The sequence below is a fragment of the Cariama cristata genome, unplaced genomic scaffold, assembly GCF_000690535.1.
Source record: "Cariama cristata isolate BGI_N322 unplaced genomic scaffold, ASM69053v1 scaffold40342, whole genome shotgun sequence".
Lineage (NCBI taxonomy): Eukaryota > Metazoa > Chordata > Aves > Cariamiformes > Cariamidae > Cariama > Cariama cristata.
In genome coordinates this window covers 5,730-29,957 of record NW_009604030.1, presented here as the reverse complement: position 1 = coordinate 29,957, position 24,228 = coordinate 5,730, and the positions used below count along the sequence as shown (strand labels likewise).

Below are 24,228 nucleotides of genomic sequence, written 5' to 3'. Positions count from 1 at the left end.
TTCTAACCACTCTTCCCCCAGGCTGTAACTCTGCATGGGCCGAAGTGTAGGACCCGGCACTTGGTGTTGTTGAACCTCATGCCATTGGTCTCAGCCCATCGATCCAGCCTGTCCAGGTCCCTCTGCAGAGCCTTCCTACCCTCCAGCAGATCAACACTCCCACCTAACTTGATGTGATCTCCAAATTTACTGAGGGTGCCCTCAATCCCCTCATCCAGATCATCTATAAAGAGGTTAAACAACACCATCCCCAGAACTGAGCCCTGGGGAACACCACTAGTGGCCGGCCACCAACTGGATTTAGCTCCATTAATGTGACAGCAGCATGACAAGGTGGTATTCAAGGGGCTCACACTTGGTTGCTGCGCCAGCAGAGACTAGCATGATCAGGAGGGAGGTGGAGGGCTGTAAGTGAGAGCAGAGCAGGGAATGTGGGCTTCAGGGATTTGTGAAGGAATCCCTGTGAACCTCTGAGGAGAGGACAGCCGTGGTTGTGCACGTGGTGCTGGGAGGAGGGCACCTGGACTTAGGAAGAAGCTGGTCTGTGGGGCAATGCAAGGGGCTGGGAAGGGGTGGCTGTTGGGGAGCTGCAGAGCCGCACCCATGGATAGGAAGAGATGACGCAGAAGGAGGAAGGGGTGCTAGTGTTTGGGGGAAGTGGGATCTCATCTTTGTCTTTGTGGCTTGATTTGGTGATGAAGTTTAAAGCAGAGGTGGCCCAGGAGGCTGCATGGCAGGTTAATTTCTTTCATAAGGACTACAGCTGACAAAGCAGGCGTGGGTGGTTTCTTTCTTCACACTCTTCGTATCTGTGGGCATCCAGGTAGGGGCCACAGTCATTATGATCTGTGGGGAGAGCAGCCTGGCCCTGCTGCAGACTTACACTTGCTCACACTGATTCTGCAGAAAGGTTTTGCTTAAGCTGCTCCATATCTCTGCAGCCGAGTGGCTGACTGAGCTCTCTGAGCTAATTAAAAGCATTTATTGGCAGCTGCTGTGCAAGACTTCCAGTCACAGAAGTGCCCTTGACAAGCACCAGCACTCAATAAACGTGTGGCAGGCTCACAGGGAAGGATTTCCTGCAGCAGGGAGGCACGCAGGAGCCCTGAGCCTGGCTGCGTGTGCTGCAGCTGCCTTCATCCCCCCATGGCCAGGCCGGGCAGGATTTCTGCACTGCTGCTTCTCTTCATCCGAACCAGATGGCACAACATCTCAGCTGTAATAATCACACTGGTTCACTTAGCTGCAGCCTCTCTTGTTGTAGGGCTCACTCATCTTTCTAATGACTTTCTGTTGTGCTGAGTAATTGCACAATCACATCTCTGAGAGCAAGTGTGCCGGCCTTCTGGAGAAACCAAACAAATCTGTATTTGCCTTTCCTATGCCTTTTCTACATGGAGAATAGTCTTCCTTTCCCAGCTCACCCTAAGAGGGGAGCTGAAGATGCTGCAGTAATGCTAAGCAGCTCTGTCTAAACCTCCCTGTGCTAGGCTGACTTCTCTTCAGTACATTATATGCTTTGAATCCCAGAGTAGAACTGCTGATCCCAAGTTATATTTTCATTTGCAAACTTCCTTAGGGGTTAGATTAGGCCTTACACTTTCTATCGTGGATCCACCAGCTCAGTGCATTGCCTTTGACCTCTTGAATACCTGGATCCATGTTGTACTAAGCCATGGTTAAAATCAGTTCAGTGCTCTCCCAGTCCAGTCTCAAGCAAACCAACCTGTGTCCCAGAAGTGCTGGTTGTCACTGGTGTGGAAGAGCAGGGACAGATCTGCTGTGTGGTGTAGAACTCGGAGGACCAGCAGGGTGAATTGCTGGGTACAGCACTTGACCAAGCCAAGCTCTAGGACCTTCTAACAGCATCTCTGTGCCTTTGCCAGTAGCCTTTTCCCTCTTCACCCTCTGTTTTTAAGCAACTTTAGTTTTATTGTCAGAAGGGGAAGTGTGGAGCTTGTCGTGTGTGTCTGTGTGAGTCTCCTGGACATGCTTCCTGCCTCCCGTAGCAGGGTACCAGCCATTTCTTTGGCTAAAAATATTTGATTCACATCGCTTGTGGAAGGAGAGGCTACCACCAGCTGCAAGCTGTGGGTCCTGTCTATGTGTGGGACCGCATATACCTAAGACAGCTCATCTCTGACCTATCTCTTAAAATGGTATTTTTCTTTTTTTTTCTTTTCTTGGTTTTAAACTTCTGACATCTAGTAAATGGTAACTTCTAGGCTATTTTGGTGAAACCCCATGTCAGCTTTGATTGATTACTTCAGCATTCTGGCCTGCCTACAAGAAATCGTTAGTTTTGTTGCTCAGCAATAGCAATGACTGTTCCTTCCTCTCTATTTGATTCACTTTTTGCACACAAAGATTAAGTCAGGTTGAAGGATGAGAATCTCGGAGAACAAAGTACCTTTCAAAAAAAAAAAAAAAGGGAGAGATATAAAGGAACTTTAGCCTTTGAAACAGAGTATTAGGAGGAGTTTTCAGAGCTTTACGAAGAGTTTCAAAAGCATCTGCTGTACTTTTTCCTCAATAAATACTCTCAACATCCTGGAGGGCTCTAATCTAGAGCTGAACGCAGCCAGCACTGCAACATGACACAGGTGCTCTTCATGGGTATATTGCTTTAGGTTATAAAAACTCAGTCCAGGCCTATTACAAGGTTATTCTGCAGCCTTTATCCAGAGTCCACTCCAGAAGGTGTGGGATGCCAGCTCAGGCACTTCTCTTTCTTCTGAGGTGGAAATGTAGGAACCACACCTCTGTGGAAGGCTGCAGAGGAGCAGAGCAGAGTGGGCCATCGTGGGGCAGTGAGGAGCAGAGTCCCCAGAGGGAGTAGCTCAGAACTGAGCTCTTTGTCTCATTTTCAGTACAGAGTGTCTGAGCAGCTGATGGTTGTGATGGGCTGTGCGGCAGCAGTGCCCAGGTTAGGTCTCACCACAGTGAGTTGACGTTTCTCTTCTGCAAAAACACCTCAGCTGTCCAGGGCAGGGAGCTGCCAGAGCTGGGGCAAGAAGATGAAATAATGAAGTTTCTCATGACGTGACTTTTCTTGGGAAGGCTTCATGGGGTTCATTAAAACATTTTGGGTTGATTTCAGCTTTGTTTGTATGTTTACAGCTGTTTTTCATTCTTATGTGTTTACTTTGAAATAAGGGGTGAATCATTTAAAAATGCTGTAAGACAGTTGGCCACATGTAGCAGTAGCAGGTGTGTTACAAAAATAGATAGGGTTTATTTTTGACCAATTCTGATATTCACCTGGTTTTACCATGCAGTGAAGTCATGTTAACACCATTTTAATGTCTTTGTGAGTGGAAAGTAGTTTTGGATGAGAAGATAAATGAAAACATGAACTCCCCAGTGTGTGGGACCAGTTCAGAAGTTTCCCAGGGGGAGTGTGTCCATCTTCACTCTGAAATGGCTGCTGTGTCCATGCGGTCGTTCCCTCCAGGTCTGCTTTGTTCCTGAGGTAGACACAGCACAGCAAAACACTCTGCTACTGTCAGTAGACAGTGGTCTTTAGCATTTAGTGGGGTTATTCATCCAGGTCATGAGGCCAGAAAAGCCAGTCCACGATCTCACTAACACTCCCATGTAGCAGCCCCTTTTTGCCAGCTCTGTGTTTACCAGGTGGCATGTTATGACAGTGTTTTATTTTGGTTGTTTTTTTTTTCAGATGAGAATGAATGTGAGCAGAACAACGGAGGCTGCAGCGAATTTTGTGTTAACCTGAAGAACTCCTACCGCTGTGAGTGTGGGATCGGGCGCACGCTGGGAAGTGATGGGAAAACCTGTGAAGGTAAGGTTTCAGCTGTCAGAGTCTCCTGGAAATGATATAAATCATTCCCCTTCCCTTGCAGCACTAGTTCTCTCTTGCCTCCTTGCAGCTGGGATTAAATGTCACTCATATCACTTCTGTGCTTGCCAGTGGGGTTGTTACTTGAAATACCCTTCCAATCAAGCAGGGAGGAGTCTCCTTGTTGTTCTCCCTGCCTTGTTCATTTCTGTGACAAAATTGCTTGTATTTATCTCCATGGGGGGAGAGGCAGCAGTGGATCTGGAAGATTGGTTGTCCAGACAGAACTAGTTACTGCTGGAGATGCTGGGATTTGGCCCTAGAGATTTGTATGATAGTTGTGTGGGGCAGATATAGCATTACTGGTTTATGACAGCTGGCATTAGGTATGGAGTAATGACATAGCGTTAGGCTGGAGCATGAGGATCACTTAGCCTCCCAGGACAGCGATTGAAGAGAGGGGGTGCCAGTCTGTAAACAGAAGCTAGATTTGAGATTAGGGCTGCTTTGTTTTTCATAAGTGGTTAGTTGTGAGCTTTGTTGTGTGCAGCTGCTACAGTGACTTCCCAGTGGTGGCACAGCCAGGTTGAAAACCCATGATGAGTTTAGACTGGTAGCTTAGCAGGGGCTTAAAGACCAAATTGTAGGTTTGATCTGTTGTCACTACCAATGTACAAACATCTTTGAGCAGAAATATGAAAACCCAGCAAAAATTGACTTGTGCCTGATGTTTTCTGTGGTCGGCTGTGAAGAGCACTGTGCTCCCTCACAGGCAGTTGCTGCCGTGTTGTACGGCCACAGATACTGTGGGGCCTCAGATAGGAATAGTAGTGACAGATGTGCCTCGCTTTTGAGCTACCCGATTGCCAGAACTGAGTACATCTGCAGCCTGTATGTAGCCTTACTTTAGCTGCTGTGTGGCAGACATCCCTGGTCAAGGGAGAGAGGGATTGCCATTGTATTTTCAGGCTGGACTCCACCCTTCTTTGTGTTTCATTAACAGATGGCTCCAAGCTGCAGTTTTTGTCCCTGTTTTCCCCCTGTTTGATACCAAAGCACATTTCATCTCACTCCTGTGAAAATCTCCCCTCTCAGCTCTGTTAATAAAACATCACTCATCCGGACAATGACACTTCCCTGGGGAAAGCCGCTGTGCAGAGTGTTCCTTAAGTACTTGTTAAGTTGTGTGGGGCTGAAACTGGTCTGTGGGCTTCGTCCCTTCCACATCCAGCACTGAACTGGTGGGGTGTCACATAATCCGGCTGTGCTACACAGCAGTTTTTATTCCTGAGCACTGCACTCTTCTAACAGGGCTTGGAATAGTCTGTGCTTGGAAACTCATTTGTCTCTTCTGTTCCCAAAGTTGGGTTTTAGGGCCTTTGATATATCATTTAATTTCCCCTTCTGTAAGAAGGATAGTGCTTTTCACGAGTTTAACACTGTTGCTGGGGATTTTTACAATCTTGTTAGTGAGTTTTATTTCTGAAGATGTGCCCTCAGCTTTGTGAGCCATTAGAGTATGTGATTTACTTACAAGCCTTCTCACAGCTGTTGCTTAAAAGAACAAATGCAAGAGATTTAGCTTGATTACGTGAGCTGGTAAGGCTGAGGACGGTTAAGAGTATCTCAAAATTTCCATTATAATGCTTTACCCATTACTTTGGCTCACGTGGAGTGTTCAGGCTGTTGTTTTCCATGCAATGTGTAGGATTGAGTATGGGATTTCCATTTTTTTCTTTACATTTCAGTGAAAACCACACAGTCATTTCTGATGGCAGGCTTAGGGAGAAATAGTTTGTGTTTACGATTTGTTTATATTATATGTACTGTTGTTTTACTGAGAACATCAGGCAGTATTCGTCCCAAAGGGTTAAAAAAAATCAAGGCGTGAATGTTTTGGGGTTTTTTTGTATGTTTGTTTTTTAAATCATGATACAGTTATTTTCTTTATAATAGAAAGCCAACAACAACTGGAAATGGCCTCACTTGCCTTAGATTTTCAAGTCTTCAGAATGTATTTGGATGACCTTTTAGGCTCTTTTTCTGCAGTGGTAGTGGCTAGGATTATGTTTTACACAAGCTCAGGTCCTCAGAGAATTGCTTCACCTGAACGGAAAAGATTTAAGAACAGACATGACAAATCCTCCAATTAGCTGTGCTGCCCTCTCTCCTCTGCACTTTAGAATGGGGGAAAATTAGGAGGGGAATCGACCTTACACTGTGAACTTGTGTTGTTCTGTCCCTGTGATAATGCACCTCAGGGCAGCCAACCTCTAAGCCTAAAACTCACACACTCACAAAATTCCTGCTGAACAAACTCCTGCAAGCAAAGTTTCATCCTCAGGCTACAAAGGGAATGCAGGAATCCAATACACCCACCTCCATCACAGCTGGGAAACCCACAGGCAAAAGAGCACATCATCTTCTCTCTCGTGTTCCCTGATGGGAACAGGAGCTGGCTACCTGCGAGTCTGTCGTCTCCGAGAGGAGACCTCCCCTGCAAATCTCAGGGCTTTAATTCTGGTGATGATTAAGGGAGTGAGTATGGTTCCACATAGTAGAAGTTTTAAGAAGATTTTCCTGGCACCTTTTTGAAGTAAGAAACAACATAAAACTTTAGTTTAAGAGGATGTCTCAGAAGTTAGAAAGGGCCAAGCTGAAGATTGCCAGTTCAGCTTTCTTATGTGTGTGAGTTATAACATGTGATTTAATTTGGTAAATTTTTTCACAGAATTCCTTGTTAACTTCATGGTGAAATGACAAACGCAGGAAATTGAACAATTAAAAATAGATTTCCACCACATTTTCTTGGAAGCAAGCTCTCACCGTGCTGTTGCCTTCGAGCTCTGTGTTAGTCATACTGTTTGTTAGTCAGCCAGGAGTATATTGTTCGGGTCTGCATAGCTGCCACACAGCTGCCTGAGGAGCAGGGTGTGCCGATTTTCCTTTCTTTTGCAGAAATCGAAGGCTGTCACAATAACAACGGAGGCTGCAGCCATACCTGTATTGAAGTGGAAGACACATACCAATGTGAATGTCCAAGGGGACTTGTTCTGTCAGAAGACAACCACACTTGCCAAGGTAGGTCAACAAAATCTCCTTGACAGCCTCTGTCCCCTGGATGCCAAAAGTATGTCTGAGGGAACTTTTCTTCTTGGTTTTGTTGTGTTCTCTTAGTCTGTCTTTTCCAGTTTGGTTAATGGAGCTTTGTTGTTAATGACAGATCGTCCAAAACTGAGAGCCTGGAGACGTTGCTCTTTTTACCAGGCAGGAGAACAGAGACATAGGACCCAGCTGGGTGCATCTTGGATCACAGGCCATTTTGGCAGTGTTCACTTACAATTAAGATTGCTTAACATCTCCCATTATATTGTTCTTCTTCAACTGTGTATGCCTTTGACAAATTTATGCTATTAGAACTGAAATTTTCCATGCTTCAAACTGGGCTTTGAAAATTTCAGCTAAAGTGGTTCGGTCCCTTCCAAGAGTGGGATTAAAGAGAGAGGCCTTTTTTTTGCCCAAGTGTCTCGGTAGCCATTCCAGTAAGCATTCCTGTTACGCCTTGAAGCAGGGCACTCGTTCTGATACTATGTGTTTCTGCTGTCCCTTGGAAAAATGCCCAAGATGGCCTCTGATAGTTGACTGTTCTTTCTGCTGCGCAGAGGCAAGGGCAACGTTATCCTTGGAAGACCTTCCATCTGAACTTTACTCCGTTCCTGCAGGCAGGGATTCCTTCTTGCCAACTCACTTGCACCTATAGCATGCACATGGAATAAACATATTTCCAGTTTAGACTTGCAAGAACTGAGTGAGATTTCCTTTGCAAATACATCCAGGCTCCCAGGGGTCAATTTAGCTCTTCAGCAGGGAGCAGAGGATCAGGGAGAAGTTCCTGAGGGCATTGAGAGTTAAGCAGAGGATCTGTAGCTCCTCGTGCAATGACTTCTTACAATCCAGGACTTGCACCCAGGATTCTTCTGAGTCTCATAATCCCACAGCTTGATGAGTCCCTGAGGTGCTGAAAGCATCGAGCAGCCTGTGTGCCTGACAGAGATATCTACTGTGATCTGCTGCTGAAGGGACATTCAGTCAAAACTGCATGTTGACGAGAGCTACATGGGCCTGTGAAAGGCAGGCAGAGGTAATGCTCTCTGGTGGGTCTCATCTGACTTGCCTGACCGCTTCTCAGACCTGTCAGGCTCAGCACAAAGCTGGAGAAGGTACACTACTGCCCTGGCAGAGACAGACCCCATAGCTCTATGCTTGCCTTCTGCCTTGGTGGGCCCATGAAGAACCTGTGTGGTTGCTTTCAGACATTTCCATGGGAATTTGCGAATGGGCTGGACTCAGGCCATAACCAGGGCAGGATCTAAGATGCCTTAAAAGGGAGCCTGTCATGGACTAATTCACTTGGGCTTTAGATAGTACTAATGAGCTGGTGTTACCTGGTGTGCTCAGAATCTCCTGTAGTCTAATGTGTTACAAAGTGCCCAGACATCAGTTGAGAAACAGGTCCAGGCTTCATGGTGATCAACAGGGCAGGTATGCCTCAGAGAGGAAGTTGGAATGGTTCTACTTGATGTAACTTCTGCTTTTTAAGCTTTTTAGAAATGCAGGGCACTGTTTTGGGGGTGAACACTGCACACTTTGGATTCAGTAGTGCTTACTGCTCCAGCAGAGCCAGGTAGGGAGGAGGAGGTGGGAATTTCCAAGAGCTGTGATTGTATGTACTGATTGAAGGTCTGATTGATGGATACAAGCCAGAAAAGGGCAATGTTCTTCAATCCTGGCTCCCTGAGGCAATCCTAGCAGGGTTAGAAGGCCACGTATTTCCCAGCCAGTGTTTTTCCTTTTGAGGCTGCTAATGAGAGCAGCAGCACTGCCAAGCCGGGGTTCGGGATACGGCATCTCAAAGCGATGTTCTTTTGCGTTTCATGAATTTATGTCCTCATGCAGTGGTCTGCAGATATGACAGAATATACCTGGAACTGGATGACACAATTTTTTATGGCATCTAATCAGGTTTAGAGTGGTACAGTTAACAGTGCAGGGCAGGCACAGCTGCCTGAAGCAATTGGATCTGCAACCTGTCAGCCCTCCTCTGCACTGTCTCTACATTCAGAACAAACATTAATAATCTTCCACAGAAATCACAGTCTTGGCTACAATTTTCATACAAAGATACCAGCTAACGAAATACTTGGAATTTTGCGGACCATCCTAGTACCCCACCTCTTTCTGAAGTGTGGTGGTGAAATGCTTTTCTCCCCTCTCCCATGCCCCAAGCCTTGTGTGCAGCTAAGCCGGATATAATGGTGTAGTTTATTTGTGTTTGGAGCAGTGGTTCAGGGCTCCCCAGCACCAGACAGCCTCTTCTACTGAGCAGTCTGGGCAAAAAGGTTACCTCTTCTCCAAGCAGCTATGCTTTGAAAGGCCAAGGAAGGAGGCACAGATGGGACAAGGAACATGTGGTGCCAACACCAGCAGACAGCAAAATGAGCATTCGACTCGCCACCGAAGCTTCCTAACAAGGCTCAGGGTACTTGCAGGCACTGGGGCAAAGCAGAGTTTAAAGCGGTAACGGGAAGGCTTTCCCAGTACTTACAGATGCTCTGTGGTGTATGAGGGTGAAGAACCGAAATGTTTGACTGCAAAAACTGGGTGAGGCTCTTGGGAGCCTCACAGGCTGGGCTGAGCCCAGGGCAGGGATGCAAGAGATGGATGCTGACAGCAGGTCAGGAAAACACAGCTCTCTGAATGGATGCAAGAAGTCATGAATAAAAGTGGATTCCTTGGCACCCAGGATATCTCATTTCTGCTCAGCATCTCAGTCCTGGCAGTCGAGACCTCATTGCTTGCCCTGCAATAACATGTCTGCTTACGGTCACGGCTACCTCGCCAGCTCCTTTTCAGCTCCCCCTACGATGCTGTTGCTGGCAGTCTGTCTTGGGGGAACCAGGCTTGCTCCATGCTGAATTGCACCAACGCACACAGTCTCTCTGCTTGCAGCACCGCTGTTAAACTGAACCGGTACGCTGTTTTCAATATAGATTACTCTTCTGTGTACAGATATCTACAGTGCTTTGAATTACATTACCAGTTGCTTTGAGATGGTTGGTATAAAGGAGTTTGCCAGAGTGTTTTCCCAAATAGCAGTGAGTTGGCTTGAAGCAAAAGTGGATCTGCTCACAGGTTTCATTCACTTGTTTCTGTGCCCAGGTGGTGGAGTGCACAAAGGCAACTCCTGCAGTGCCAGAGCAGAGGTTAAATGGGTGTCTCCTCTTTCTTCCCCTTTATGCCAATCAAAGACATTTAGAAACAGAGAGAGCCTGAACCAAATTGGTCCTGAACTTTGGAGAATTGCAATTGGGATCCAAACTGTCCCGCCCTGAATTACACCTTTATAAAAGCAATACATTTACTTAATCATCAAGGAGTCACTAGAACAGCGAAGCTTTAAATCCAAATTGACCCAATCAGTTCTCCAAAGGATGTTCATCTCTGTCTGCATTGCACTCTGTTTTCAAAGTCCCTTTTGTCTCCTTGTGAGCTTTGGCATTTGACATGCTCGGTTATTCCCGCATGCCTTCTACTGCGGATGGAGGAAAAGTTAAGGTAATTCTTAGTTCTTTAACTTTCTATTCTAACCCAGCAATGTCATTATGAGAGCGTATTGCTTTGGGCACACTGCATACGTTTTAGCATATCACCTTGAAAAGATCAACTTGTAATTAAAAAAATACGCTCTGCAGGTAGACAATAGCTGTTACAAATACTTTAGCTGGGACAGGAGAATTTTTTTAAGGGGGATAAAAGATATGTTTTAGCAGTGTGTCTTGTATCCAAGATCCAGAATCCCAGATTATATAATTCATGATTGAAATTAAGGGAAAGCAGATCGTAGGAATGTCAAGGATTGGGACTGTAATTAATTTTTGGAAAAAGCTCGAGCAGCTGGTATATTTGCAAAAGGTTTTGTCATATAATTTTAAAGCATGATAAACAGAAATTCTGCTGAAGGGTTGTTTTTCTGGCTGAGAAGGCACCAGAATATATGCATCAGTATGCTTGTCCTGTATTTAACTGAATAGATACGTATACACCCAAGGAATATATATAGCAATTACCTTTTTATTGAAGCTTATTCCCTCTTCTTTCCTTTTTCATTTTATCCTATCTCTGCATTTTCTACCACTTCTTATGTAATGGAATTTTAATTAAAAAAAGTTCACAATGGAGATCTGTATTAAAATTCAAAGGTTGGAAGGAGGTGGAATGAGTGAGCTAATTGTGTGTGTTTGTCAGAGCTAGGTTTATTGCTTATAGGAATATTATTATGGCATTTTGGGGTGCTTCCATTTTAGCTTGGCATCTATATGGGATTACTGTGCCTCGTTTTGACATGTTCTGAGTTTGATGTAAAACCTGATTAAGGGTCTTAAAAAATGGCTTTGCCTGGGATGTTGTGAATTTGATATCCGTATCTGGGAAAGACTCTTCCCAAGACATAGCGGTGCCAGAGATATCAGTCAAACCTGTGCTGAGTATTAAGTATAACTGGAAATACTGCACAGCTAAGTTTCTGCTGCATGTGTAGCAGTCATCTTCATCATCTTTTCTGGCACCACTGTGCCAAGAGAACTTGGGCAGTGGTAGCTCAGGAGGTTTGTGTTGTGTAGGTAGGAATGTAGATAGGTAGATTGCTATGGTAAGATAGTAATCTTAAATGCAGCATATGAGCCCTCTTTTTTTGCCCAATAATAATTGGTATAGCCCTTCCCCAGCTCCCTGGTAGATTTGTAGAGCAGGCTGTTATTCTGGGGATTTTTCTTGTAGTTCCAGTGCTGTGCAAGTCCAGCTCTATCGAGGTGAACATCCCAAAGGACCTGGTTGGAGGCCTGGACCTTTCCCTCATCAACACTTCATGCAAAGGAGTATCCAATGGCACTCACGTCAACATCCATTTCTCCTTGAAGTCCTGCGGCACTGTTGTAGATGTATGTATACCAGTTGCTGTCCTGCCTCTTGGGATCTCTCGGATTTGGGGACTTGGCTGTGGCTTACTTGGGGACTAAAGTTGATTTAGCTGTACCATCAGAGCAGTTTCCTGTGTTACCGTGCAGCTGGCCTCAGACTAGACCCGGGGTGGCATCCCGAATTTGGGAGAGCTTGTCCCATCTCCTCTCCAGTGGTATACGTCTGTCAGCATGGGTACTGCTTTCTGCTCACCTAGAGCTTCACAGAGGCGGCTTCACCATCATTCCGGTGCGGAAAGTGCAAGTGGTGTCACTCATCATCCTCCTGTTGAGACAGAATCTGGTCCCCCAGTAACATTTCAAAGGTTATACTGGCAACTGGTCAGGAATCAGAGAGCTCATCTTAGCAGATGGGTATCAACTGGAAGTAAATTCCTCTGCTTCATGCAGGAGTACAGTGCATCGAAGTTGACAGCAAACTGATAGAGCCACTTAGTTCGTAGATAAGGATGAACATCATTCTGGTTGCAGCATATAAATTCATAAGCTGTACGTTCAGTGGCTAGTTTATGTCTGAGTTTCCTGAACAAGGTCAACTCAGCTGCTAGTCTGAACTTGGAGAGGTCTTTCTCAATGATCTCCCCTTTCTCTTAAACTCCTGTCTTTGCTGCAGGTAATAAACGATAAAATCATTGCCACCAATCTGGTGACTGGCTTGCCAAAGCAGACTCCAGGAAGCAACGGGGACATCATTGTCCGCACCAGCAAGCTGCTGATCCCAGTCACCTGTGAGTTCCCACGCCGGTACACCATCTCTGAGGGTTATGTGCCCAACCTCAAGAACTCTCCCTTGGAAATCATGAGCCGCAACCAGGGCATCTTTCCCTTCACTCTTGAGATCTTCAAAGACAAAGACTTTGATGAACCCTACAGGGGTGCTCTTCCCACCCTCAAGCTTCGGGACTCTCTGTACTTTGGGATTGAACCCTTGGTACATGTCAATGGACTAGAGACACTGGTAGAGAGCTGCTTTGCCACTCCCACCTCAAAAATCGACGAGATCCTGAAGTACTACCTGATTCAAGATGGGTGAGTTCACTGTTCCCTCTCTTGTTGGCTATTAGATGGGAATTGACAGTGGGGCTAAGTTGCATTGCCCGTGTGATGCAGGAAACGCTACTATTTCTCCACGGCAGCCTATCTGTTGTGTTCCTAGCAGTCACCAGCAGCCAGGCCTTCCAGCCATCAAGCTGAAACCACCATCCCATCAAACGTGATTGGGAGAAACAGTGGGAGGCACGTTACTCCAAGTGCAGCCTTTACAGGACGTATTTCCCTGTAACTAGCCTTGTGGATAATGGAGTTGGCTTCTGTAGAAAAGATACCCTTCCTGATATCCTCTCTCTGCCAACCTGCAGAGTGCCAAACCAATCGGCAGAACTCCCCGATGGCTGCATGCCACTGCCACGCAGCTGCCGCAGCAACTGGAGCAAGTTTCTTAATTTTCCCATAATGGCCTTATTATAGCATGAGCCAGAAAACTCTGGTCCTGGTTGGAGCTCCCCTTGCTTTGCTCTCTCTCCCTGACGCCTGTCAGTGCAGTAAGCTTTGCGTCCCTCAGTTTGGCTGTAATTTTCTGAGGCATTTGGGGGTAGCGATTTTTTCCAGGATATGCTAGTAAAAACCTCGGGCTGGATCTGTGGGTTTGCTGTCATGGGTTTTGTGTCAGAGGTTTGGGGAGCATTGCTGTGGGCTCTGCTGTGGCTCCTAAAGATGATCCCTGTTTTCAGAAACTTGTTTGGATGCTGATGTGACAGTACCACGGCACAATGGTACTGTGGAGTGTTTGCATCCAGCGGTGCCTAGCAGCTTAACCAGACAACGCTGTGGAAACATCACAGTTGGGAACCAGTCTGCTATCCTCTAGGGAGGAAAGTCCAGCCAAAGTAATATCTACAACATACCCAGTTGTCATAGCCCAACAGTCAAGGGACCGTGCTCATATTAAGTCCTGTATTCTGTCTGCCAAACCATCTAATGAGGACAACAATTGTTTCCTCAGCTGCCAGGCTCAATCATCCACCGTTACAGCTGGTGATGACAAGTCCTGTGTGATTGTCTTGTAGCAAAGGGATCCTGTGGGGTACAGTACACAAAAATACTGTTTTCATTTCCTTCTGATCAAGGTTTCGGCATTAGCTTGCTCTCCCTCCATCCTAGGCTGCAGTCCTTCTGTGCCTGACATTTCTGGGGTTTGTGAGCAGATTTGTAATGGAAGGATTGATTTATTGACTCCTTGGCTTGGCTCTTCCTGTGGACCCTTCACAGGGTCAAGGCTCCAAACATTCTTTCATTTCTCACAGTGAGTGAAAACGATGGGATTCAAAACAGTGGCCAAAACCTGAGCCGAATAGAGAAGGGCAAAGGCAGAAAATGTCATCTCTTGAATTCACCGCAGCACTAGTGGGAGGATTTACGGCACCAGCAGCCCCTTTGGTACTGTTGTCCTGCAGAGGGCATTAAAACTTCACGGAAGGGAAAAGTGGGCTGGAGGCTCCTCCAGCCTGCTCTGCTCCTCGGAGGTCACCGCAGGCCCCCATGTCCCCAGACATGCCAGCCCCCGTGGGCTGTGCTGGATTGAGATTGAGCCGCTGGTTTAGACCAAAGGCTAATGATGTGCTATCAAACTAACTGCAGTTCCTTGTCTCTGTGTGCTTGCAGCAATTAAAAAGTTAAATTAGCTGAATTCACTGCTGATTTGTCCCTGCTTCAAACAGTTCTGTAATAACCCAGTTTCCTTCCATCAACCTAGCCCCAAAAGCCCAAGGCAATAAAGATGAGTTTTTCAAATCAGTTTGATTATGTAGGGTCAGACCTGCAGGAGTTAACTGCAGCTTCCAGAGGGAAACACTGTTTAAATTTGAGGGGGTATACCTTAGACTGAGAGATGGGAAAATTCCCTCTCCTGCTTTCTTCCCTGGTAATTCCCCCCCGATCTCCAGTTGGCAAGAGGTGGGAGCTGCGTTCTGTGGGACTCCTCAACCTTCTACCTGTGCTGACGTGGTGACCATGCTGGAAATCGGGATTTTCCCACATCCCTCCCCGCTGTCTCTGTAATACCCTATACTGCTGCTAGCCCAGCGAACCAGCCCCGAAGCAGCTTTCCGGCTTCTGATCTTGTTCTTTCTCTTTCTCAAACCAAAAATAAATAAAAGGCATTGACTGACTGCACAGGGGGATAAACACTGAAGCTCTCTGGGGCATCCAGAGCGAGGTCATGTCACTCAGGGCAATCAGTTGTAATCTGATGTGGTCAGGAGCTGTGATTTACCTGAGTGTGATGTGGTTAAGGTAGTTCCATTGCGAGGGTCATCTTGTTACGCCTCAGACTGCCCCTTGTTTGCAGGCTCAGGTGGTTATTTTATTCTCCAAGCCCTCCTTTCTACCTTGCAACCTGCCAGTAAGAGAGTCAGAGCACAGCTCCCATGGCACAGCCGCTCTCTGCTCCCCTGACCTTACGCTCATTATGTACAGGAAAGGGTTCTTTTCCCCATATCCTGACTAGGATCAGCCATTTTCCTTCCATACCTGTGCTCACCTCTCCAAGGTGGGAAGCAGAGTCTGGAGGTTTCCTAGGAGAATGTGCTATGGCCCCACGCACAATGCAAAAGGGCTTGACCCCGTGGCTCGGGAGGTTTCTGAGCTCTTTTTGTCGTGCCGCATTGCATTTGTCAGAACCCTCCATAAGATGTACTTAGGGACGTGGCAGGGGCTCCATGTATCCCTGGTTCCTCCTTGTTGTTCTTCCATTTTCCCTCTCCCTAGCCACAAACTAGTAGGTTTCCTGACACCAGTGTGGAGAACCTTTGGAGAACCTGGGATTTAGGAGTTAGTTTCCGCCTGTGTCCAGGAATGCTCATAAATGAGCACCTGCCTGAGTTGACTTTATGGCCCCAAAGCTTGGCCAGTCACTTAGGAAAAGTCTTTAACTGTCATTCTTTACAATCAGATGCCTTCAGGAATGCTACTTTTAAAAGCAATTTTATCCTAAACCACTCAGTAACATCTAGTGTTTGGTCTCAAGGGGGAGGAATCTATGTCAATTTTTCTAGACAAACAATGTTAATTTATTAGTTCCCCTTGGATAGTTTTTTCTGTTTGCCTCCCAGGCAAGTTAACTAGACAAGCGCTGCAGATAGGGATATCCCTTCAGACCGTGACCTCCACTGGCTGAGAAAAGCTACAGAAATACATGGTGGTGAAAATAACGCTCAGATCAGTCCGATGCTTAGTGCTCCCCTGAACATCCGCTGCTCTAATGCACGCAGCAGAAGGGCAATTCTGGGAGGGATTGCGGTAGGCTGCCGCCCACGGACCCGAGTCAGCCGAAGAGCGTAGAGATTTCCAAACACACGCCCTAGTGAAAGCAGAGCTACATATAGATGTGGGGTTTGCTGCTGTTTGATAATTGAACGTGTCAAACGTCAGCGTTTCTGACAATGCCTTACATATTTCTAGTGTAGAAATGGAAGCTAAAGGTATCAAGTCACCATAGCTTTTTGTCTTGCTGTTTCTCTGTCAAACTCTCAATAGGCTGTAATAGTCTATAGATAGACTGCACTTAGAATGTAACTTTTATTAAAGTAGCTTATTTTCTTGCAGTTCTGTGACCTCTCGCGTGATCGTATAGTGCTAGTGATGTGGAAATTGAAATTACGGATTTTAGTGTAGTGAATTTGAGTTGTCCAACCAAATCCAGCAAGAAGAAAAATGTAAATGATGTGTAAAGCAAAGTAAATCTGGATTTTTGTGGTTTTCATCATCTGTGATATTTTAGTAATGTGGATACAGGATTCTTCATTTTAAGCATGATTTATGTGCATATATATATGTGTATACAGAAAGTACAGGATACTTTATATACTGTATAACAGTTCTGTTGATCACTGCAGACTGTTGCACAGGAAGGTGAAACGAGGACAAACTTGCCTGCAGCTCGCTGGCAGTCCCTCTGCCGAGGGGCCTGGACCGCATCCTGCCAGCTCTCTGCTGCTGAGCTGTTCTTTGTCTGGAGATGCTATTATCATCGCTGTTGTTTTTCCCCATCATTCCCGAATTTTCTCCTGTGGCCAGAGAGGAAGTAACATGGATGGTAGCTTAGCTTGAGAGCGCCAAGCCCTCCTTTCCTTTCTCTGGTTAAATAGGCTGGGATGGTTTTTTTTCTCTTTCTTTTTCCATTTCTGGGAAACGCATTTAAAGCCTATCCCTCTGCTTTCCTCAGCTGCGTTTCTGACGATTCGGTGAAGCAGTACACGTCAAAGGACCATCTTGCCAAGCATTTCCAGGTTCCTGTGTTCAAGTTTGTGGGCAAAGACAACAAGGTAAGCTCAAAACGCACCTCTTGGATATTGCATCAGCTCCCATCTGACTGAGGAGTCTCAGCACAGAGTTGGCTCTATTGGAGTGCAAGGGGGAGGAATGGCTGGCCCAAGGCAGATGCTGCTGTGCCTGTTCCAGCAGTTGTGTCTTTCAGCAGCCTGACACAGGTGCTTTAGGAGAGAGTGATAAAAACAACTAAAATTAAATAAAATATAAAGGGCAGTTGTGGAACATCAATGCCATAGGCTAAAATCATTGTTGCTTCCAGGGCAGTCTTAGTGGACCCTCGTATGGTGGGCGAGAAAAGTATTCCCAGTCACCAGGCACATTACGCAGTGTCCTGTCTTTAAAAAAAAACAGTCTATAGTTTTGAATCTCTTCAACCTTATGTCTTCTCTAGCTCTTGTGAGTACAGATGCCAGGTTTCCAGATACAAGGCCGTCATACTGTTTAATTCCATATGAAACCAGGCCATCCAAGCTGGTGGCACTCTGGGGCAGAAGCTTTGAACTGGGAGGACAGTTGAAGGATAATGCCATTTTCCTAATGCAACTAGCCTTCCTTTTCTATGCTAGAAGAAATGAGGTCTTTCAGTCACTGTTATGCTCAGCCAATGCTGCTTGCTCCAAAAGGCATAAAACTGCCACTGCAGTTCCTGGAGAGTCTCAATAGGGTTAAAATGGATGAGATCTTTCAAAATTCAGAAATTTCGCTTGGCCGTCTGATTACCACTGCTACCTCCAACCTGCATCCTACCAGCCTGTGCAATGGATTTTGCTTCAAACTTCACCATTGACCAAACATTCACAAGTATTTGCTTCCCTACTGCTGCTTGCGGGGATCTTGCTTATTCTCCTTGTCATTTAGAGGGCAGGGAGCAGCAATCCTGTCACTGTTTACCTTTACTGTGCAGAAAGAAAAGGCAGCTGTCTCCCTGCCCTTGGTCTTCTCCTTCTCCCCTCAACTACCAGTCTTAGCCCCTCATCAACCTGCGTTTTCCTCCTCTGCCCCTTGGTCTCCTAGCTTGATGTTTTCTCGGCTCACGTCAAATTCTCTTGCACGTTTCTATCAGTCCATCTCCTTGTTGAGGCTTCATGCGTTCTTGGCCTGCTTCCTACCGTGCAGCTCCTACCAGTCCACGCGAGCTCCTCCAAGCTTATTCCTGGCATTTTCATCCCTTTCTCTGGAGCATCATTTCACGCCTTCATATTCCCTCTCGCCCTTGGCTAACAGACAGACGCCAAGCTCTGAGATCTCAGCCAGGCACTCTGGAAAACGTGCCCTCTCCTGGCACATAAGAAAACAGATGGAGCAGCCTGTTTGGCTGTGGATGGCGATGGTGGACATGGACCTTGTGGATGCGGGGACAGAAATGGCTGTGCTGTGGGAATGGTGTCGCTCGTGCTCAGTGAGAGCTGGCAGCACTGCCAGGCTGATTCCCAGAGCTGCGCGTTGACTTGGCCTGCTGTCTCATCACCTTCCAGGAGGTATTCTTGCATTGCCGCATCCTCGTCTGTGGGGCGCTGGACGAGAGCTCTCGCTGCGCCCAGGGCTGCCGGAGACGGGTGCGCAGGTCGGCTGAGACAGAGGAAGAAGAGGAGGAGGAATCTGATCACGTAGCAAACCACATCCTGACAGGCGGCCCCATCAGAATCAACTTTGATGACTAACACCCACCCACTGGAACAGCATCTCCACTTGAGACTGACCTTCCTTATCAGTGCCTTCTTTCATGGTTGTTTGAGAAACAGGAGATAGTTGGTAAAACCCCACTTGAACCTCAGGACTTGTTTCCCTAACCGCATGATGATTATTTGTGAAGTATGTTGGGCACACGAGGCAGCCCTCCGAGTGCAACCCGGACTGCAGAACAGTTTGGTTTTACCTGTGTTTCTTCCCAACAACCCTTCGGTTGAAGGGTCCCTATTGCCTTGCAGGCCTGAAGCGTTGCCCAACTTTGTCTTTCCCTGTATCTGCCTGCCAGCTCCGCAGGACTGTTGGTCCTGGACTAAACAAATGTTATCCTAGCCCTTCTTTCATCAGACAATACAAATAGGATTGTAGCTGAACAGGTTTGCTATCCAGTTCTGTGAATGATGCTGAAGCTTTCAGGTGTGCTGAGATTTCAGATGACCGTTAATAAAAATGTGTATAAAAATATTGTATCTCATAATGCATAAGTTCCTTGGAGCTATAAAACAGTTGTCATTACAGGCAGCTAAAGCTCAGATCTATCACAGGCACATTTAAATGTTATTTTTAAATAGTAAAAGGTATTTAATAAAACTTTTTGTGTGTGTCTTTTGATAATTGCATGCAGTTTAACAATGTTTCCTCTTATGTTTACTGTATCATTGTTTTTCTCCCTCTTCTGCCCCCACCAAAAATGTGGTGCCTTTCATAAGTCCTATAGCACCTTGATTGTAAGAAAAAGATCATTAAACATCTATAAACACTCCCCCGCCCAAGCGTGCTGCTACCAAGTCTTTGTTTGAAAGCTGTAATGCATTACCCTGATCTAGAGAGGCTGTGGCTCCGACAAAGGGATTAGAGGAGCATACATGAAGTATTTATAGCAATCATTTGTAATGTGGGTAGTTGTCGGGACAGGGTTGTCCCCAGTGGGGCTGGTGACAGGAGACACGGCGGTGTTGTTTGAGTGACTGTGTGCATTTGCAGTCTCCTGGCGGATGAGAGCTGGCTAGGGACACAATTACTGGTGACGGTGGCGGCATTGTGATTGTCAGGAATCCCTTTGGGCTGTCAAGCTCCTTCCAAAGAAAATATAACCGATGATCAGCTTGGGTTCCTCTGGGCTTTGTTCAGGAGCAGGAGCGCTGTGTGGTGAAGGATTAGAAACGTGGGGTGAAAGGAAGGAGGCACAGCTAGCAGTGAAGGACAAAGTAGGTGAGGCAGGGCTTGGAGGGTGAGAGAGGAAGGATCCATCTCCACCGTTGGCTGTGGCACGGCAGCGTGTTCATGAGGCTTTCTGCAAGAAGCTTCACAGTGTGCAGCTCTGTGTGTTTGGAGGTGTGCTGGAAGTCCCCCTTCTTTTTCAGTTGGAAGCGGCCAAATTGCTGCCAAGGCCAAAATTTGTTGCTGCTCTCAAATGGATGGGGAGTCCGTTTGAAGGGACCATTTAGAAGGGAGTCACAAATCACCTCAGCAATATTTTGTTTCATGGATTTATTTCTTCTAGTGAGTGAGAGTCCAGTGAAGAATGGGCATTTGATGGGCTGGGACTTTCATGATTTTTCTAAATGGCTTCAAGGCTGCTTTTCCAATTTGGGAATATGTCTGTGCACGTGTCTGCGTTAGAATAAATGAAAATGTTTCCATGATGATAAGTAGGTGTAAGTGGAAAGACACTTTTCATGTGTTATCTAACCCTATGTGAAAGAAAAAGAAATTAAAAAGCCTCCTTCCTGCATTGCTGTGCCTCTCCTGGTTCTGCTGATTCACGGCTGCATTAGGACCACACGGGCAATTCCCCGCTATCACTTCTTTGTTCAGGCAGCCCCTGCTAAATATGCTTGTGTTGATAAAACAAGAGCTGGGAAATGAAATTAATTAGCTGGTGCCTTCTGGAGAGGCAACTGGTGGGTTTTGTTCGTGTGAAAGGGATGTGGGGGAGCGGTGGAGGAAGAGGTTCGTTTCCCGGCTTATTTCAGTTACTGTGCACATTATTCGGTTCTTCCTGACAAATTCATACGAAGCAGCCTTTCTGCTCTGCAGCTTTTTAGTTAAATAATCTGGAAGAGTAATGGGGAGGAAACACTAGTCTGTGTGGCCATGAGAATGGAGCGGTCTGGGAAGGTGTTTAGTTTGCCCCTGCAAGCAGGATAGTAGGTCTACGATCTGCCACTGCCTTGTGGCCATCCCTCCTCTGACATGGAGGGCATGGCTCCTAGACACAAACAAAACCATTTTTCAAAGTCTTTTAGCTCTCTCCAGTTTGCTTCTTGTTTCCATCCATCATCTTTGTCAGCATTACACCCTGGACATGAAATCAAAGGCCAAACTCATCTGAGAGCCAAGGGATTCGTCTGTTTAATTTAATTTGCCACACCACAGCTTGGAAGCAAAACGCACTGCACAAGAGGGCACTGCGTGTGCAAGAAGGCAGCCTACCCGACCGGTGCTCCCGAAGGCCCGGCCAGCACTGCCAACTATAGTTCAAAGTCCGAGCTGCCTCCATGTTCCCCAACGTGTGCGGTTGGTGTTCTGGCTGGTGCCGCCTCATTCTCTCTTAGGATTTAAAGCGAATGTTTGAACATTGGATATCTGGGAGTAAACACCTGTTACCTGTTGTCCTCATCCCTGCTTTCATGTCCTCAGGAGAAACTTAGAGATTGCTGTTGGGGGGACCATTACTAGGAGAGGGCACGCTGACCAAATGACTTGGATGCCAGCAAGACTCGCCAATGCACAAAGTCGACAGGAAGCCATCGGATGAGCACAGTGTCGTCTTCCTCTTCAGGGCAGGGTGGAAGTGAAGACGACCCAAGGTTTGTGTATTGACCTGGGGAGTCCCACGATCCGCTCCTTCAGTGGCTGTACACCACTGGGTAGAAGGAGTGACACGCAGGGGAAGCGATTTTTAGTTTGGCTGCAGAAGTTTTACTGTAGTTTGTGCACTGGTTTTCTCCTATGCAGGATTATCTGCTGGTTTTCTTGAGTCACTGCCACCACTTGAAGGTTCAAAAGTTTCCTTGTAGAGCTGCTCATGGGATTTTTCAGATTACCACATCTTAACTTTGTAGTGAAAAATGCGCTTATTCAGTAGCTGCCCTAAATGCAGCAGTCTGTAGTGTTTTGGGATGAATGGTGGTCTGAAAGCATGAAGAAATTACGATTTAAATTAGTGGTCTCTCCAACACATCAGTGTCTGGATAGAGAGATTTGTTCAGAACCCTTCAATTTCTCTAGTGTATATCATTATCTGTCGTCAGCTGCTTGGCCTGGCTTTAATCTCATAGCACTTGAACTATAAAATGCTTTAAGACATTTGCCAGCCAGTTGGCTATTGAGTGTAGACAAGATGGATTATTTTTTTTTTTGACATTTAATCATAATAGTACGCTCACATCTAAAACTGGCAACAGGTACAAAGTTTGGGAAGTGTCTGGAACGAGAAACATTTCCTTCCCATTCCTAGCCAAAAATATGTGTTTCTTAGACCGGATAATCAAGATTGTCTGTCCAGCCTCATGCTCTGATAGACACATGCTGCGATGAACCTTGGCAATGCAATATTCACTCTCCAGTGGCATTAGCAAAGCTAGGAAAGGTTGTCATTGCATCTGATCGGTGTAAATTAAGGTCCTCCTTAATGGAAGATATTCCAGTACACCTCATGGAGTCACTTCCATTTTCCTGGTCTCAACACCGGTGGGCTTTTGTTGTTTCAGTCTGTTTGGGGCCAGATGAATGTCTCATTGCTGTTCACTGTAAAGCAAAGATGACTGGCAAGAACAGGAATACAGGGTTTAAATAATTTATAGCTCCATGCATACATTTAAACAGAAACTAGAAGAAAAGTAACTAAGACAGACTCTTTCCGTTCTTGTTAAATCACCCTTGTAGCCTTAACTTTTCTGTAGCAGATGGAAGAACATAACCATAAATACATTTGCAGAAGATGCCGAAGTATTTGTGTGGCGTGGAACGCGAGTTCAGCAGCAACTTCCTTTCAACAAGAAACACAGATGAAATCTGTCTGGAAATGTTATATGTAGATGAAATTCCAAATACCACTTTAAATTCTAATTTTGCATGCAATAAAAACTCCCGATACCAGATGGAAGTAATAACCATGTTTTAGAATGAATGCCGTCTGAGGCTGCTGATCGCTTTTCAGCTGGCAGTGTCTCTGCCCTACAGAGGTAGCAGGTAAGCCCTGACACCTGACAGGTAAGCCTTCAGGATTTTGAAGAGCTCATCCAAGGCAACTGTGAGCCTCCCATTTCCCTCATGCAAAAGGTGGAGGTGGATACCCATTTTGTGTAAAAAAAAAAAAGATCTTAAGGGAAAAGCTTTGTTAAATGATATAGGAGGAAAATAATTAAATAGATCTGGATGACACTGCAAAAGAAAAGCGGCTTCCTCTCCTTTGAGAGAGTGCTGTGATTTCACGTCTCGGATGTGATGGGCTTTTGGCCCAAATATGAATTGCGCCTCTATCACAAACACTTGAAGTCCTTCTTGTGCTTACCAGATCCCCAGATGTTTCAAATGGTTTTAGGATCCACCAGGTATTTAAATAAGCAGGGTTGTCAGGGTGTGTAATGATAAGATGGAAAATGTCAGGGATGGGTGTGAGCGACATACTGAAAGCAATATTACCCCTCTTCTTTGGTCTGTCACCAGCGGTGGAAAAATGTAAATAGTGAGTCCATGGACTGGGATTTTCAGGGCTTGCAGAAACCTAATGGCTTGCACTGCAAATTAGAGAATTAAGGGGCAGGGGGAGCTAATACATGCGTGTCTAAGGCAAACAAACAAGTAAAGCCCCTTGTTTATAACCAGCGCTGCATCCTGCTTGCCTCTCCTGATCCATTTGTAGAGAAAATTGGCATCAGATCATTCAGGCTGATGGACTTGGAAAGGGGTAGGGGTGTTGAACTGCATCTGTGGCTGACAGCAGGCATCGCTGCCCTGTATTCACAGGCTGTCTCCCCATTCGCAGCCCTCTGCCCAAAACCTGTAGTTGATGTGTATTGCTTGGCCCAGGTCCCCCCATCCCCTGCTAGGCCAGAGGGCTGATAGAAATCACTGTGCTGAAGTGTGGTATCAGAGAGGGGACACTTGGCAGCAGGCTCATGGAGGCCGGGCAGCTGCTGTTCCTCACAATTCATCTCGTTCTTCCTCGTTGCAAATGCAGGCGCTCCTTTGGCTGTTCATGAAGGGCCGGCAGCCCAGGGTCCAGACGGCGTTGAACACTGCGTCTGCGACGGACTCACAAGCTGTGGAGAAGCAGAAGATCAGACAGGTAAGCAACAGGCACGCCGCGACATCTGAGGGCTGGGTGGAAGCACCCTAGCCTGAGCCCTGCACTGAGTTGGGTGGTGTTTG

The 24,228-nt window shown here is 46.3% G+C and overlaps 2 protein-coding genes across 2 annotated transcripts in view; one reads left to right on the top strand and one right to left on the bottom strand.

The window, feature by feature from the left end:
- Positions 1-3,679: 3,679 nt before the first annotated feature.
- LOC104157896 (oncoprotein-induced transcript 3 protein-like) lies at positions 3,680-18,824 on the top strand (the record flags this gene model as incomplete). The annotated part of the gene is made up of 6 exons (XM_009695419.1): positions 3,680-3,802; positions 6,758-6,880; positions 11,636-11,796; positions 12,449-12,864; positions 17,057-17,156; positions 18,639-18,824. Coding segments are annotated over 6 exons (1,109 nt in total), but the record flags the coding sequence as incomplete, so codon positions are not given.
- A 5,176-nt stretch (positions 18,825-24,000) lies between these two features.
- Positions 24,001-24,228, bottom strand: part of LOC104157895 (group XIIB secretory phospholipase A2-like protein) — a gene marked incomplete at its 5' end in the record, with an annotated part of 4,622 nt that continues 4,394 nt past the window's right edge. Inside the window, one exon of the mRNA XM_009695418.1 lies at positions 24,001-24,119. Coding sequence (XP_009693720.1) covers positions 24,001-24,119 — 119 coding nt within the window. The remainder of the gene's footprint in view (positions 24,120-24,228) is intronic.